Here is an 18,284-nt window from a genome sequence, read left to right on the forward strand (position 1 = left end):
TGATCAAATAACACCAAAAAAAGTTCTGTTTTGTGTTTTTTTTAAAAAAAACAAAATATATAAATTTAATTTGCGTACAGTGTTGCATGATGGAGCAATTACCAGTTACAGTAACTCAGTACTGAATAGCAAAAAAAAAAAATTCCCTGATAGTGAAGGGGATAAAATCTTCCGAAAGTTAAGTGGTTTAAAAGCGATATTAAAAGCCCCTATGGTGCCCAGCTGTGTGTCCAAGCCCTGAGGGAGGAGGCAAAAGTTGTTGGAGGAGGGCAGTCTGAGTGGAATAGCTGTGTTCCCTGTGTCCATGTCAGGATTTTAATAAAGCTTTTCAAAGATGTCATTGGAGTGCAACCGCCCTTTCTCATGCAGGCTTCAGAACGCTCAGGTACAGGACAGGGGCAGACTGACCGTTTGGAAACTCGGGCACTGCCCGAGGGCCCGGGGGTCAGTAGGGGGCCCCATGAGATGCCCCTGGTTCCATTTTTTGAGTTTGGGCAAGGACACAGGGGCCCCATGATCCCCTATTGCCCGGGGGCCCCATAATCCCCTATTGCCCGTAGGCCCCATGAGTTGTCAGTCCGCCCCTGGTACAGGATATTATTTCTCTGTCTCCAGACTCCTTGATGAAGGGGGACTTCCCACAACCCCCCCAACACCCCCCCCCCAGAAACGTGTCGGCTTCTTTCAGCAATGTTTGTGGCCTGTAAACAGTTTTTTGGACTATTAGTTGAACTATAGTTCAATTAAAGAAAAAAAAAAAAAAGTAAAGCACCCCATATCTCCCCCTTTCCCCGAACGCAGTCGTTCGAAGGGGTGTCCACATGCACAGACCAGTCTTGGCTGGGATATCTGGGGCCATGAAGCCCGACACCCTCGAGTCGCATTTTAGACTGCACCAGGGCGACATTGACATTCAAGTGTATTTGCTTGATTCCTATTAAAGGGACACACATCTGCAAGGTGTTGTATTTTCAAGACTTTCAAATGTATTCTTGAATTGACATTCAGTTTCTGATTGGTACGAAGTAGACTTGTGTATATGGTTTGTGAATGTCCTCTTCTGTCCTGCGTTTGGTATGCCGATACTTTTTTTTTTTTTTTTTTTCCTGTTATAAATGTGTCTTGGTCTTTTTTATTTTTCATGCTGTCCATGGAAGGGAGCATGCAGCACTCTCCAGTGCCCCCATCTGGTCCTGCTCCAGTAGAGAGAGTATCAGGTACCTGATTGTGTGCTGGGAACCAGTGTCCGTAGGAACACACATACCTTATCATTTAAGGACATGGTTTTGCTGTGTGTTTGCCCCATTTATATGTGTGCCTAGATCAGTGGTCTCCAAACTGCTGCCCTTTGTTTGCCTTTATTCAGCCCTGGGGCACTATTCCTCCCACTGACACCAACTATGGGGCACTATTCCTCCCACTGACACCAACTATGGGGCGCTATTCCTCCCACTGACACCAATGATGGGGCGCTATTCCTCCCACTGACACCAATGATGGGGCGCTATTCCTCCCATCTGACACCAATGATGGGGCGCTATTCCTCCCATCTGACACCAATGATGGGGCGCTATTCCTCCCACTGATACCAATGATGGGGCGCTATTCCTCCCACTGACACCAATGATGGGGCGCTATTCCTCCCACTGACACCAATGATGGGGCGCTATTCCTCCCACTGACACCAATGATGGGGCGCTATTCCTCCCACTGACACCAATGATGGGGCGCTATTCCTCCCACTGACACCAATGACTCACTGATACCAATGATGGTGCACTATTCCTCCCACTGACACCAGCGATGAAGCACTATTCCTCCCACTGACACCAACAATTTCTTCTACTGACACCAACAATGGTTGGCACCAATGATGGGGCACTATTCCTCCCGCTAAAACCAACTATGGGGCACTATTCCTCCCACTGACACCAACTATGGGGCGCTATTCCTCCCACTGACACCAACGATGGGGCGCTATTCCTCCCACTGACACCAACGATGGGGCGCTATTCCTCCTACTGACACCAACGATGGGGCGCTATTCCTCCCACTGACACCAACGATGGGGCGCTATTCCTCCCACTGACACCAACGATGGGGCGCTATTCCTCCCACTGACACCAACGATGGGGCGCTATTCCTCCCACTGACACCAACGATGGGGCGCTATTCCTCCCGCTGACACCAACGATGGGGCGCTATTCCTCCCGCTGACACCAACGATGGGGCGCTATTCCTCCCGCTGACGCCAACGATGGGGCGCTATTCCTCCCGCTGACGCCAACGATGGGGCGCTATTCCTCCCGCTGACGCCAACGATGGGGCGCTATTCCTCCCGCTGACGCCAACGATGGGGCGCTATTCCTCCCGCTGACGCCAACGATGGGGCGCTATTCCTCCCGCTGACGCCAACGATGGGGCGCTATTCCTCCCGCTGACGCCAACGATGGGGCGCTATTCCTCCCGCTGACGCCAACGATGGGGCGCTATTCCTCCCGCTGACGCCAACGATGGGGCGCTATTCCTCCCGCTGACGCCAACGATGGGGCGCTATTCCTCCCGCTGACGCCAACGATGGGGCGCTATTCCTCCCGCTGACGCCAACGATGGGGCGCTATTCCTCCCGCTGACGCCAACGATGGGGCGCTATTCCTCCCGCTGACGCCAACGATGGGGCGCTATTCCTCCCGCTGACGCCAACGATGGGGCGCTATTCCTCCCGCTGACGCCAACGATGGGGCGCTATTCCTCCCGCTGACGCCAACGATGGGGCGCTATTCCTCCCGCTGACGCCAACGATGGGGCGCTGTTCCTCCCGCTGACGCCAACGATGGGGCGCTGTTCCTCCCGCTGACGCCAACGATGGGGCGCTGTTCCTCCCGCTGACGCCAACGATGGGGCGCTGTTCCTCCCGCTGACGCCAACGATGGGGCGCTGTTCCTCCCGCTGACGCCAACGATGGGGCGCTGTTCCTCCCGCTGACGCCAACGATGGGGCGCTGTTCCTCCCGCTGACGCCAACGATGGGGCGCTGTTCCTCCCGCTGACGCCAACGATGGGGCGCTGTTCCTCCCGCTGACGCCAACGATGGGGCGCTGTTCCTCCCGCTGACGCCAACGATGGGGCGCTGTTCCTCCCGCTGACGCCAACGATGGGGCGCTGTTCCTCCCGCTGACGCCAACGATGGGGCGCTGTTCCTCCCGCTGACGCCAACGATGGGGCGCTGTTCCTCCCGCTGACGCCAACGATGGGGCGCTGTTCCTCCCGCTGACGCCAACGATGGGGCGCTGTTCCTCCCGCTGACGCCAACGATGGGGCGCTGTTCCTCCCGCTGACGCCAACGATGGGGCGCTGTTCCTCCCGCTGACGCCAACGATGGGGCGCTGTTCCTCCCGCTGACGCCAACGATGGGGCGCTGTTCCTCCCGCTGACGCCAACGATGGGGCGCTGTTCCTCCCGCTGACGCCAACGATGGGGCGCTGTTCCTCCCGCTGACGCCAACGATGGGGCGCTGTTCCTCCCGCTGACGCCAACGATGGTGCGCTGTTCCTCCCGCTGACGCCAACGATGGGGCGCTGTTCCTCCCGCTGACGCCAACGATGGGGCGCTGTTCCTCCCGCTGACGCCAACGATGGGGCGCTGTTCCTCCCGCTGACGCCAACGATGGGGCGCTGTTCCTCCCGCTGACGCCAACGATGGGGCGCTGTTCCTCCCGCTGACGCCAACGATGGGGCGCTGTTCCTCCCGCTGACGCCAACGATGGGGCGCTGTTCCTCCCGCTGACGCCAACGATGGGGCGCTGTTCCTCCCGCTGACGCCAACGATGGGGCGCTGTTCCTCCCGCTGACGCCAACGATGGGGCGCTGTTCCTCCCGCTGACGCCAACGATGGGGCGCTGTTCCTCCCGCTGACGCCAACGATGGGGCGCTGTTCCTCCCGCTGACGCCAACGATGGGGCGCTGTTCCTCCCGCTGACGCCAACGATGGGGCGCTGTTCCTCCCGCTGACGCCAACGATGGGGCGCGGTTCCTCCCGCTGACGCCAACGATGGGGCGCGGTTCCTCCCGCTGACGCCAACGATGGGGCGCGGTTCCTCCCGCTGACGCCAACGATGGGGCGCGGTTCCTCCCGCTGACGCCAACGATGGGGCGCGGTTCCTCCCGCTGACGCCAACGATGGGGCGCGGTTCCTCCCGCTGACGCCAACGATGGGGCGCGGTTCCTCCCGCTGACGCCAACGATGGGGCGCGGTTCCTCCCGCTGACGCCAACGATGGGGCGCGGTTCCTCCCGCTGACGCCAACGATGGGGCGCGGTTCCTCCCGCTGACGCCAACGATGGGGCGCGGTTCCTCCCGCTGACGCCAACGATGGGGCGCGGTTCCTCCCGCTGACGCCAACGATGGGGCGCGGTTCCTCCCGCTGACGCCAACGATGGGGCGCGGTTCCTCCCGCTGACGCCAACGATGGGGCGCGGTTCCTCCCGCTGACGCCAACGATGGGGCGCGGTTCCTCCCGCTGACGCCAACGATGGGGCGCGGTTCCTCCCGCTGACGCCAACGATGGGGCGCGGTTCCTCCCGCTGACGCCAACGATGGGGCGCGGTTCCTCCCGCTGACGCCAACGATGGGGCGCGGTTCCTCCCGCTGACGCCAACGATGGGGCGCGGTTCCTCCCGCTGACGCCAACGATGGGGCGCGGTTCCTCCCGCTGACGCCAACGATGGGGCGCGGTTCCTCCCGCTGACGCCAACGATGGGGCGCGGTTCCTCCCGCTGACGCCAACGATGGGGCGCGGTTCCTCCCGCTGACGCCAACGATGGGGCGCGGTTCCTCCCGCTGACGCCAACGATGGGGCGCGGTTCCTCCCGCTGACGCCAACGATGGGGCGCGGTTCCTCCCGCTGACGCCAACGATGGGGCGCGGTTCCTCCCGCTGACGCCAACGATGGGGCGCGGTTCCTCCCGCTGACGCCAACGATGGGGCGCGGTTCCTCCCGCTGACGCCAACGATGGGGCGCGGTTCCTCCCGCTGACGCCAACGATGGGGCGCGGTTCCTCCCGCTGACGCCAACGATGGGGCGCGGTTCCTCCCGCTGACGCCAACGATGGGGCGCGGTTCCTCCCGCTGACGCCAACGATGGGGCGCGGTTCCTCCCGCTGACGCCAACGATGGGGCGCGGTTCCTCCCGCTGACGCCAACGATGGGGCGCGGTTCCTCCCGCTGACGCCAACGATGGGGCGCGGTTCCTCCCGCTGACGCCAACGATGGGGCGCGGTTCCTCCCGCTGACGCCAACGATGGGGCGCGGTTCCTCCCGCTGACGCCAACGATGGGGCGCGGTTCCTCCCGCTGACGCCAACGATGGGGCGCGGTTCCTCCCGCTGACGCCAACGATGGGGCGCGGTTCCTCCCGCTGACGCCAACGATGGGGCGCGGTTCCTCCCGCTGACGCCAACGATGGGGCGCGGTTCCTCCCGCTGACGCCAACGATGGGGCGCGGTTCCTCCCGCTGACGCCAACGATGGGGCGCGGTTCCTCCCGCTGACGCCAACGATGGGGCGCGGTTCCTCCCGCTGACGCCAACGATGGGGCGCGGTTCCTCCCGCTGACGCCAACGATGGGGCGCGGTTCCTCCCGCTGACGCCAACGATGGGGCGCGGTTCCTCCCGCTGACGCCAACGATGGGGCGCGGTTCCTCCCGCTGACGCCAACGATGGGGCGCGGTTCCTCCCGCTGACGCCAACGATGGGGCGCGGTTCCTCCCGCTGACGCCAACGATGGGGCGCGGTTCCTCCCGCTGACGCCAACGATGGGGCGCGGTTCCTCCCGCTGACGCCAACGATGGGGCGCGGTTCCTCCCGCTGACGCCAACGATGGGGCGCGGTTCCTCCCGCTGACGCCAACGATGGGGCGCGGTTCCTCCCGCTGACGCCAACGATGGGGCGCGGTTCCTCCCGCTGACGCCAACGATGGGGCGCGGTTCCTCCCGCTGACGCCAACGATGGGGCGCGGTTCCTCCCGCTGACGCCAACGATGGGGCGCGGTTCCTCCCGCTGACGCCAACGATGGGGCGCGGTTCCTCCCGCTGACGCCAACGATGGGGCGCGGTTCCTCCCGCTGACGCCAACGATGGGGCGCGGTTCCTCCCGCTGACGCCAACGATGGGGCGCGGTTCCTCCCGCTGACGCCAACGACGGGGCACTTTTCCTCCTTCTACTGATCTCAGGTACTATGTAATAAGGCATTGTTTACTCCCCCTAATGCTGAGGCATTTTTTACCTCCAAGGTCATGGTTCTGCCCCCTAGGGTCTAAAGGACAGTCAACTGGCCCTTTTTATTCAAAAGTTTGGAGACTCCTGGGCTAGAGAATTCACCGCTGGGCTAATGTAGTTGAAGATTTAGTTAAAAAGAATTTTCATATTCAGTTCTCTATGAATTCCTGGCCCCAGTCTACTCACTTTGTAAAGTACTAGTATGGTTTGTAATGTGACGGTGCCTGCTGATCGCTCACCCTCCGGCAAGGTATATTCACCCATCCGGGTTCCTTTACCTCCCCCCCCCCCCTCGCTCCTCCTGAGCCTTTGCTTCATTTCTGTAATGGCGCTGGGCTTCTGATTATGGGGGATCATGTGACCCCTGGGCCCAAGCAGCCAATCTCCTGGCCAGGCCACTGTCACAAGAGGGCGGAAGAGTTGTTGTCTGGGTAAGCTCTGGCACAGGATAGGCACCTACAGATAGGAGTTGGCGGGGGAGCATGGATCCTATGTTGGAGGGGGTGGGCTATCAAGAGGGTGGGCAAGAGACGGTGTCTTTATAAGTCTCTTTACTCCATTGCTGCACTGCAGTCAAAGCAAAATTCCCTTAACAGTTACTGGCAGTCCTTGTTTATGTACATAGGGGAATGCAGAACAAATATCGGGGGCTGTAAATTGGGTTGGAAATTTAAACTGGAACTTTACCCATAACGACGTGATTAAAAAAAAAAATGTTCTTTAGCAAGGAACATACGCATTCCACATTCATAATTTTGCTGTAAATTTCCTCCAGCATTGTTCCTGTCTCCTTTTGCTGGAGGCGGCCAATGTACTGAAGCCCAGAGCCCCTGAGCAGCAGTAAATCTTTCGGCTGTCAGATCGGCCTCTGCACAGCGCTGAAAAATAGAGCAGAACTGAGCATGTGCAGAGCAGGGTGAGATGACTGGATTTGAAATGGTATAGGAACTTCTTGTTAATGTTTTACTTGGCTATACCTGCAAAAGGGGCCAGCCTGAAGTTATACATTTTCTGACTAAAGTTCCCCTTAAAACTGGTTCCTGCTTTCAAAACAATTAATAGGAAAGAAGGGAGGCTTCAACTTCATATACCTGCTTGATTCCACGTCTTTGCTGCCAGATGGAATCTCATATGATGGCTTTTATGTTGCAGTGCACCCGTGCCATCACTGGAGATCACAATCTGCTAGAATCAGGCAGTCAGTCTAGAGCAGGGGTGGGCAAACTTTTTGACTTGAGGGCCGCAATGGGTTCATATATTGGACCCGGGGGCCGGACCAAGAGTAATTCATCCCCCATATAGTAATTCATCCCCCATATAGTAATTCATCCCCCGTATAGTAATTCATCCCCCCTATAGTAATTCATCCCCCCATATAGTAATTCATTCCCCATATAGTAATTCATCCCCCCCATAGTAATTCATCCCCCATAGTAATTCATCCCCCATATGGTAATTCATCCCCCCTATAGTAATTCATCCCCCCTATAGTAATTCATCCCCCCTATAGTAATTCATCCCCCCTATAGTAATTCATCCCCCATATAGTAATTCATCCCCCATATAGTAATTCATCCCCCATATAGTAATTCATCCCCCATATAGTAATTCATCCCCCATATAGTAATTCCTTCCTCATATAGTAATTCATCCCTCATATAGTAATTCATCCCCCATATAGTAATTCATCCCTCATATAGTAATTCATCCCCCATATAGTAATTCATCCCCCATATTGTGTCAATTCACTTACCTTTGCTCCGCGCGTTCCTCTCGCCGTGTTCCCGCGCCGTTCCGGTCTTCAGGGCGGACTGTGAGAGGAGCCTAGCTCCCCTCACGTTCGTCACGCTGCCCCGCCTACATCCTGACAGCCAATGTTTGCCACGCTCCGCGGGTCGGATTAAAAGGTCCGCCGGGCCGTAGTTTGCCCATTGCTGGTCTATAGTGTGTGAGCAGGGCAGGTGGAATATATAAACAATCATCTTGTGCGTTCAACAATTACCTGTCAGGAATGAAGTCAGCATTTGGGTAGCTCTTAGCTAAACTTATCCCTCCCCACCCAAAACCCACAATGCCCTGCCTGGTTCATGAGCTACCGATTGGTGGACATCACCGCATTGGCTGTTTGATAAACATACTAACCCCCGACTTCTACTCTTGTAACTTTGGACTGGTAGTGCTTGTGCTGAATCTACACTGTTATTGGCTGACATTTTCCTGCATCGCAAAAAAAACGTCCCCAGGCTAAAAACGGCACATAAAATACCAACTGCATGAAATGCAATCTACTTTGTCTGCATGGCCTGTGTGTGGATACATGTAACTATAAGTCATGTTATTTCATTTTTATCCACCAATAGATTTTACAAGGAGTATGCTGGTTCTTCCAGTTCCATGTAAAAATATGTAGAGAATTTATATTATTATTATTATTTCTGTATAAGTCTGTATATAGATCACAAAATGAGGGAAAATCCAAAGTTTGAGTTATCACTAGAACAAGGGGTGATAGAAATGGGGACATCCAATGGGGACACCGGTTCCTGTGACTAATAATATTATTATACAGGATTGCTGTATCCTCAACAGTTTGCACAGGGCTCTACAAAATTAAGGGGGGATCGCTCAGGTACAGTACAACACAAGAGGGTTAGGAGGGCTCTGCTCATGGGAGCTTACAATCTAATAGTCTAATGACCAATCAGGACAAACGTTGGCTGGCAGCTCGGTATACCTCAAAGTTCAAGTCTTTATTGACTATATATAAAATACACAGTATAAAAACTTGTTTCGGCACTGGTGGCCTTACTCATAACATTTTATTTTGTTATGAGTAATGCCACTAGGGCCGAAACGCGTTCAAGTTTTTATTGGCTATATATAAAATACACCGTTTAAAAAAAAAAAAGAAAAAAACAAACAAATGCATTTCGGCCCTGGTGGCATTAGGAGGACTGCTCATGGGAGCTTACAATCTATAATAGTCTAATGACCAATAATGACAAACGATGACCGGCAAATCGGGTGACCTGATGATTTCAGTTGCGATTTGCAAGACATCTGACATAGATGTCTATGCAAAACGCAACAATAGTAGGGCATGCACTACTTTAGAAATCGGTGTGACCGAGTCGGAACCGCATCAGTGTGACCGAGTCGGAACCGCACCGGTATGACCGCTGTAATAGCGGACAATAGGGTGTGACTTGGCATACGATTTGCAAATCGCACGGCATGATAATCGCATGCCAAGTCGAACCCGATGTGACTGGGGTGTTAGACTGTAAGCTCCCATGGGCAGAGCCCTCCTAACCCTAATAGTCTAATGACCAGTAATGATGAACGTTGGCCAGAAACTCGGTATACTCCAAAATTCAAGTCTTTGTTGGCTATATATAAAATACACAGTATAAATGGCTAATGTGTTTAGACCAGGGGTGGGCAAACTTTTTGACTTTAGGGCCGCAATGGGTTCATATATTGGACCCGGGGGCCGGACCAAGAGTAGATGAATGATGTGTATGTGTCATCCATAGTAAGTATAGTAATATTCCCCCATAGTAAGCATAGTAATTAATCCCCCATATAGTAATTCAGCCCCCATAGTAATTCATCCCCCATATAGTAATTCATCCCCCATATAGTAATTCATCCCCCATATAGTGATTCATCCCCCATATAGTGATTCATCCCTCATAGTAATTCATCCCCCATATAGTAATTCATCCCCCATAGTAATTCATCCCCCATATAGTAATTCATCCCCCCTATAGTAATTCATCCCCCATAGTAATTCATCCCCCATATAGTAATTCATCCCCCATAGTAATACATCCCCCATATAGTAATTCATCCCCCCTATAGTAATTCATCCCCCATATAGTAATTCATCCCCCCTATAGTAATTCATCCCCCATAGTACTATTCCCCCCCAAGTAGTAAGCCAAGTCCCCCCTGTGTCAATTCACTTACCTTTGCTCCGCGCGTTCCTCTCGCCGTGTTCCCGCGCCGTTCCGGTCTTCAGGGCAGACTGTGAGAGGAGCCTAGCTCCCCTCACGTTCATCACGTTGCCCCGCCTACACACATCCTGACAGCCATCCTGACAGTATCAAGCTCCACGGGCCGGATTAAAAGGTCCGCCGGGCCGTAGTTTGCCCATTGCTGGTTTAGACCCTGGGGACATTCTATGTTATGAGTAAGGCCACCAGGGCTGAAACACGTTCGCTTTTTTACACAGTGTATTTTATATATATTGTAGCCAATAAAAACTTGAACTTTGGAGTATCCCGAAGTTGCCGACATATGACTTGGGCAACCGTTGTTTATGGCGCTCTCCCAGCGCACAGACTGAGCTGTCCAAGGGCAATGCTTGGCCGGGGTTAAAGATCAGTAGCTGGTGGAATCATCGTCTGATCATATGACCACTGTGACTCGTCACATGATCGTTCCCGCCCCCAGGCGCTCAACTATTTAAAGGCAGAAGAAAGGGGTTGAAGTCATGTTTCATGGGTGGGCAATGAGCTGGCTTTTCGTTTGCCATGGAAGGTCCTCTTTAATCCTCAACATATTTTGGATGGATTTGATTCGGCACTTCTATGTTTCTGATTAAAAAGAAATCCATCTGCTGGTATATGGTTGGGTCCAATTGGGGTTTTGATTGCATATTCATTCATTTTGGGAAGACATTGTGAAAGTTTATATTAGACAATTTTTTCCTACATGTAATTGTGCAATAAAATTGTAGAGCATAAACTAACCTGACGTATGCATCTATTATTAAACATAGGTCCTATTCCGGATCCTCGGGCCCCTGTACAGAGAGGCCCCCCGACAGTTGGCATTCCACCCCGTGGTCTTCTTGGAGATGGTCCCAATGACCCAAGAGGAGGAACACTACTTACTGTCACAAGCGATGAACAACCAATGGGGTAAATAGAAAGATAACTAAAACTGAACTCCACTTTGTACCATGTCCTGGATTACAATTAAGTACATCAGAGGTGCATGCCACCTCACGGACTTCTCTCATCAATAATTGGCTTTTTTTTTTTTTTACTGCGTACCGGGAGCATAGCTATCGCTATACTTCTGGTACTCTGGCATTTCTGGTCTCCGCTCCAACGGCTGCAGACTTGCATGCAGCCACTGTGCCTGCCCCTCCCCTCTTCCTGCCCAATCACAGAGACCTTTTGTTTTTTATGTGAATCCATTCACAAAATATAAAGCCCTTTGTAAATGAACAGCAGAGGGGAGATCTGCTGCTGTACAGGAAAGTCTCTCCTGTCAGAGCGATGGCTGTGCTGCTGGCATTCAGTGAATCTGTTAGTTGTAAGTAAGAGGGTAGTTCACGGGGTGGCATGCACCTCGTCGGACTTGGCTTATAATAGGGTACAGGGGCAGACTGACCATTTGGAAACTCAGGCACTGCCCGAGGGCCCGGGGTCAGTAGGGGGCCCCATGAGATGCCCCTGGTACCTTTTTCATAGGCTTTTTTGAGTTTGGGCAAGGACACAGGGGCCCCATGATCCCCTATTGCCCGGGGGCCCCATGAGTTGTCAGTCCGCCCCTGGTAGGGTAGCAGATTTTACAAAGTGGCTGAATTCCGCACTTGATGATCAGCGCTGGACTTTGAGTGGTTATACCGGGAAGATGCATTTAGCTGCAGGCATTGGGTTTTTTTGTTTGTTTTTTTTGTATTTTTTTTTGTTTTTGTTTTTTCATCCTGCGGTCAGCTTTCTTTTAAAAGCAATTCCAACGGCTAATCAGCCGCTGGATTACTTTTACAAGCAGCTCTCCCTGGCTCCCACGGCTCTTCCGATCCACCGGGAAACTCTAGAGTGCAGCCAACAGTTCCGCTGGCTGACCATAGAGCTGACCGGAGACTGGAACGGTTCCGATCATCTCTATGATCTAAGAAACCAGAAGCAATGAGCATTTTTATCAGTTTCGCAGTTGTAAACAAACCCTTACTGGATCTTCGTATGATCCGGAGCTGTTCTGGGCTAGAGGAGACATCTAGGGTCTAATAGAGCCCAGATCTCTCTATAAAGTGTACCTGTCACTGCCTATTGCTGTCAAAAGCGATATTACATCCCTGTGAAAACAATAAAAGTGATATAAAAAAATTAAAGGAACTGCAATAAAAAAAAAAAAAAAAAGTAGAGAGCCCCTTGTACTCACACGCCCGCATCTGTCCCGCACGTGCGCAAACAGCGATCGCACCACACATGTGAGGTATCGCCATGAATGTCAGATCGAGGGCAGTAGTTCTATCATCAGACCTCCTATGTAAATCTAAAATCGTTAACCTGTAAAGCGTCGATTACAAAAGTTACGTAGTTTGTCACCGTTGCACAAATTGACGTGTTTGATATCTATTTACTCAGCGTAACATCTTTTAACCACTTCCAGTCCGGACACTTTCACCCCCTTCCTGTCCAGGGCAATTTTTAGCTTTCAGCGCTATCACACTTTGAATGACAATTGCGCGGTCATGCAACACTGTACCCATATGAATTTTTTACCATTTTTTTGAGACAGATAAAGCTTTATTTTGGTGGTATTTATTCACCGCTGGGATTTTTATTTTTTTTTACTATGTAAATGAAAAAGTCCAAAAATTTTGAAAAAAAGTGTTTTTTTAAATAAAATTTTGCAAATAAATAATATTTCATCCTAAATCTTGGCCAAAATGTATTCCGTTATTTTTTTAGTAAAAAAAAAAAATCCAAATTAGTTTATAACCAAAAATTATAATTTTTAAACATTTTTTTTTACATTTTTTTATTTTTTTTATATTATTATTTTTTATTTTTATTTTTTTTTTACATACTGTCACCCTAGCAGTACAGTGTCACCATGGTGACACTGTACTACTTGTGGGGGGTGATGATTTTTTTTTTTTTTTTTTTTTTACACTGACTGCTTTTACACCCATATAGGATGTAAAAGCAATCATTTCTCTTTCTCTCTGTCTGCATTCTTGCAGTCATTGAGAAGTACTGAGTGAGCTGTGATTGGTCACAGCTTGTCACATGGTACAAGGCTGTTGTGAATAGCCTTGTACCATGTGACCTCTGTGATCATTCACAGATTTCACACGTAGTAAGCAATGATATCACAAGTGACATCTTGCTTACTACTTTGCATGTGATCACTGATTCGCCAATCAGTGATCACATGATCGGGACCTCGTACAGAGGTCCCGTCCGACGATCGGTGTTTCACTGTGTCCGGAGGCCACAGTGGGCACCGGATCGCGGTGGTGCGCGCTCCCAGGGAGCGCGCACAGCTAGAAAAGGCGGGTGCCGTTTATGTACGGCAACCCGACCCTGGACTGCCACCGCCCTGCCATTTATAAACAGCAGGCGGACGGCAAGAGGTTAAATAACAAACAACTGGGTATTGTGTTTTCACGTCATTAAATTCACAAAAAGTGTATTTAAAAAAAAAAAAAATTGTACTAATACCGTGCAACATAAAAAAAAAAAATTGCAACGCCCACCATTTTATTCTCTAGGGCCCCTGCTTTAAAAAATTATATAATTTTTGGGGGTTCCAAGTCATTTTCTAGCAAAAAATAAATTATTACATTTTTGGTTAACAACCCTTTTCGCTGCCAGTGCGCCAAGGCAATGGAAGGGTTAAAGCTAGGCCCTCATTTTCTTCCCCGTCCTGCTGTTTTAGGACTCCCCTGCTCCTCCTGGGAGCACAGAACCCCAAAAAAAAACTGTCGGTGGAATTTTGTGGAAGGTCATTTATGGATGTCACACGTTAATGTGATCACGTCATTTTTTTTTTCTAGTCGTGGTTACTTGCCCCCACCGATGCAAGGTGGTCCCCCTCTTCTTCATGAGAGAGGCCCAGCACCATTAGATATCAGAGGAGGCCCAATGGTCGAACCACCGCGAGCTATGATGGGAGAACCAAGGGGAGCGCCCATAATGGATCCACGGGGACCTCCTTTGGATGCGCGAGGTAACGTCATCTAGGAGCATTTAATGAGGACTAAATTCGAGGCTCCTAAGCCAAGATCTGTGTATTAATTACTGCACATCTTCATCCTTTTTAGGTGCAAGAGATCCCAGAGCAATGGAACCTCGAGCGGTGGAGGCGAGAGGCCCCAATGTCCCTGGGCCAAAGGGACCTTTGCCTGGAATCCAGGGACCTGTACCAGGGCCAGTGGGTCCTCAGCCGACAAGACAGGTTTGAAAAATATGTTTTGGTTCCATATTTTTCCCTCTTGTAATTGTCTATATCAGTGTTTCTCAACCTGTTTAACTTCCAGGAACTCCTGGTAAAAAGTATAGGGGGGCCAGGAGGGGAGAGTATAGGGGGGCCCGGAGGGGAAAGTATAGGGGGGGCCAGGAGGGGAGAGTATAGGGGGGGCCAGGAGGGGTCAGTATAAGTGGGGGCCAGGAGGAGACCGTATAGGGGGGCAAGGAGGAAACCGTATAGGGGGCCAGGAGGAAACCATATGGGGGGGGGGAGGTCAGGAGGAAACTGTATGGGGGGGGGGGGTCAGGAGGAAACTGTATGGGGGGGGGGGGTCAGGAGGAAACTGTATGGGGGGGGGGGGTCAGGAGGAAACTGTATGGGGGGGGGTCAGGAGGAAACCGTATGGGGGGGGGGTCAGGAGGAAACCGTATGGGGGGGGGGTCAGGAGGAAACCGTATGGGGGGGGGTCAGGAGGAATCCGTATGGGGGGGGTCAGGAGGAACCGAATGGGGGGGGGTCAGGAGGAACCCGTATGGTGGGGGCCAGGAGGGGACAGTATAGGGGGGCCAGGGGGAAACAGTATGTGAGGGGCCAGTATAGCACATGGGGGGGCCAGGAGGGAACAGTATGGGGAGCCAAGAGGAAACTGTATAGTAGGGGGGAGCCAGGAGGGAACAATATAGTACAGGGGGAGCCAGGAGGTAACAGTACAGTACGGGGGGGGGGGTGGAAGGAGGGAACAGAATACTATAGGGGGGAAAGGAGGCAAGGAGGGAAAAGTATATCATGGGGGGGTGGGGAGGCAGGAAGGAACAGTATAGCACGGGAGAGGGGGAAGGAGGGAACAGTATAGGGGGGCCAGAGGGGGAAACAATATGGGGGGGCAGGAAGGAACTCTATAGGGGGGCCAGGAGGGAACAGTATAGCACAAGGGTGGAGGAGGGAACTGTATAGGGGGGACGGTAGGGGAGGGAAAAGGTATAGTATGGGGGAAGCCATGAGGGGACTGTATAGGGGGACCAGGAGGAAACGGTATAGCACGGGGGGCAGGAGGGAACTGTATAGGGGGGCCAGTAAGGGACAGTATAGGGGGCCAGGAGGAAATGGTACAGCACGGGGGGCAGGAGGGAACTGTATAGCACAGGGAAGGGGGTGGGGGGGAAACGGTATAGCACGGGGGGAGCCCAGAGGGAACGGTTTAGGGGGGCCAGAAGGAAACGGTACAGCACGGGGGCAGGAGGGAACTCTATAGCACAAGGGGGGGGGGTTAGGGAAAAGGTATAGCACGGAGGGAGCCAGGAGGGAACTGTGTAGGGGGGGCAGTAGGGAACAGTATAGCACAAGAGGAAACTGGAGGGCGCAGTACTGGGATCTGTAGCGGTTTTTCTTATGCATAGTATAGCTCACGTTGAGCTGTGTTTTTACCACTCCCAACTGATCCCCTTTACCTGCAGAGGCAGGAGCAGGGGGTGTGCACATGGTGCAGTGCCAATGTTTTACTTCACAGCAGGAATTATATACTTCGTAGCTTTTGGAGGGCATAGCGGCTGCCGAGTGTGACCCATTCAAGTGAATGGGGCCTCTCAGCAACTGTGTATAATGCATGTGTTAGCACACCAGTGTGAGTGGGATAAATTGTGCCTATCGTTGGTATCATTGGGAGGAATTGTGCCCCATCGTTGGTGTCATTGGGAGGAATAGTGCCCCATCATTGGTATCAGTGGGAGGAATAGTGCCCCATCGTTGGTATCATTGGGAGGAATAGTGCCCCATCATTGGTATTAGTGGGAGGAATAGTGCCCCATCATTGGTATTAGTGGGAGGAATAGTGCCCCATCATTGGTGTCATTGGGAGGAATAGTGCCCCATCATTGGTGTCAGTGGGAGGATTAGTGCCCCATCATTGGTATCAGTGGGAGGAATAGTGCGCCATCATTGGTATCAGTGGGAGGAATAGTGCCCCATCATTGGTATCAGTGGGAGGAATAGTGCCCCATCATTGGTATCATTGGGAGGAATAGTGCCCCATCATTGGTATCAGTGGGAGGAATAGTGCCCCATCATTGGTGTCAGTGGGAGGAATAGTGCCCCATCATTGGTGTCAGTGGGAGGAATAATGCCCCATCATTGGTGTCAGTGGGAGGAATAGTGCCCCATCATTGCTGTCAGTGGGAGGATTAGTGCCCCATCATTGGTATCATTGGGAGGAATAGTGCCCCATCATTGGTATTAGTGGGAGGAATAGTGCCCCATCATTGGTGTCATTGGGAGGAATAGTGCCCCATCATTGGTATTAGTGGGAGGAATAGTGCCCCATCATTGGTGTCAGTGGGATGAATAGTGCCCCATCGTTGGTATCATTGGGAGGAATTGTGCCCCATTGTTGGTATCATTGGGAGGAATGGTGCCCCTTCTTTGGTGTCAGTGGGGGGAATTATGTCCCAATGTTGGTATCAGTGGATGAAATGGTGCCCAAGGACCGAATAAAAGCAAGCCAAGGGCTGCACTTTGGAGACCACCTAGACTAGACCACCTATGAAATTGCAAAACCTTTTTGATGCGAACAAAAACCCATCAACACCGGCCCTTGCTGTAATTTGGATAAAGTTTTCCCTATTGGGCAGAATTCTACAATATGCTGAGAACATCCAAACTGGTAACTTTTTTTTTTTTTTTAATTCTTTCTGTCTGTTGGGTCATTGTACTTTGTTGTCCTTTTTCTTGTGTAGGTCCCTGGTGTTCAGGCATCTTCTGCACAAGGCGGGTTTAGTCCTGGACAGAATCAGGTCACTCCGCAGGACCACGAAAAGGTAAGAATGCGTTTTAAGATAAACTGCAATAAACCTCTTCTATTACACATATCAATCTACTCCTGGTAACCCCCTTTACAACCGCGACACCAAAAGGGTGGGCTTTAACGCTCACATGCCACAGGTATGCGTCGCTGGGTGGCCGTTGTTTATGTGCTGAAAGTGCGCTGAGGCAGAGGGCTACTGGTTCAGGCTACCGATCAGTAGCCAGTAGGAGGCAGGACCGGCTTGCGTTCATGTGACCACTGTGAGCCCTGGTTCACATATATGCGGCTGTGCAGGCCACGTTTTGCGCGGGCACGAGAGCCCATTCATTTGAATGGACTCCTGTGCCCCGTGACGCGCAGTCCATGCACGTCTTCTGAAAACGCAGCCCGTATAGGGAACCTCGGTTCCCAGTACGGTTGCATTTTTCAGTGCGGGCAGCATGCCATTAGAGTTAATGGCACCCGCCCGCGGGTCCGCATTCCTCTGTGCGGATCCACAGCAGCACCACCCGCACATATGTGAACCAAGCCTGACAGTTGATGGAAAGAAGAGTCCCATAAGCCGCAAAACAAAACCCTGTGTATGTAAAGTGAAAACAGCCTCAACCCCGGCTTCACCCAGGTCACACTCTGCCCAACACGTTTCGTCCCACCTATTGGGCTTAATCAAGGGGACCACTGTGACAGGTGATCACATGATCACCGATCCTTCCGGCATTTAAATGAACTCCAGGGCGGACAAAAGGGTTCAAAGTCCAATCATTTCAAGGTATTTATCTGCTGGCAGTGGTCTTATTTCCTGCCAAGGGCCAACAGCACTGCCGTGTTCGCAGTGGTGTTGAACCGCTTATGTGTCTCTATCCATTTCTATTTGCGATGACGTCATCATGTCACTACATCCACCCTGGAGGTGTTTTCAGGAAAAAAGCTTTCAGTCAGAGACAGCCCATATGGCCTTGAGGCGTTGTCGGGAGTAAGTGGAAGCCAGTGAGGTAGGA

At 52.3% G+C, this 18,284-nt stretch overlaps 1 protein-coding gene across 1 annotated transcript in view; it reads left to right on the forward strand.

Moving 5' to 3' along the window:
- CSTF2 (cleavage stimulation factor subunit 2) overlaps window positions 1-18,284 on the forward strand; it is a gene marked incomplete at its 5' end in the record, with an annotated part of 54,682 nt that overhangs the window by 30,647 nt on the left and 5,751 nt on the right. Inside the window, 5 exons of the mRNA XM_089654072.1 lie at window positions 1,158-1,217; window positions 11,059-11,200; window positions 14,077-14,249; window positions 14,344-14,477; window positions 17,219-17,299. Of these exons, the coding sequence (XP_089510198.1) occupies window positions 1,158-1,217; window positions 11,059-11,200; window positions 14,077-14,249; window positions 14,344-14,477; window positions 17,219-17,299 (590 nt within the window). The remainder of the gene's footprint in view (window positions 1-1,157; window positions 1,218-11,058; window positions 11,201-14,076; window positions 14,250-14,343; window positions 14,478-17,218; window positions 17,300-18,284) is intronic.

The sequence above is a fragment of the Staurois parvus genome, unplaced genomic scaffold (assembly GCF_062004578.1).
Source record: "Staurois parvus isolate SC_StPar_1 unplaced genomic scaffold, SC_StPar_1.0 ptg000739l, whole genome shotgun sequence".
Taxonomy (NCBI): domain Eukaryota; kingdom Metazoa; phylum Chordata; class Amphibia; order Anura; family Ranidae; genus Staurois; species Staurois parvus.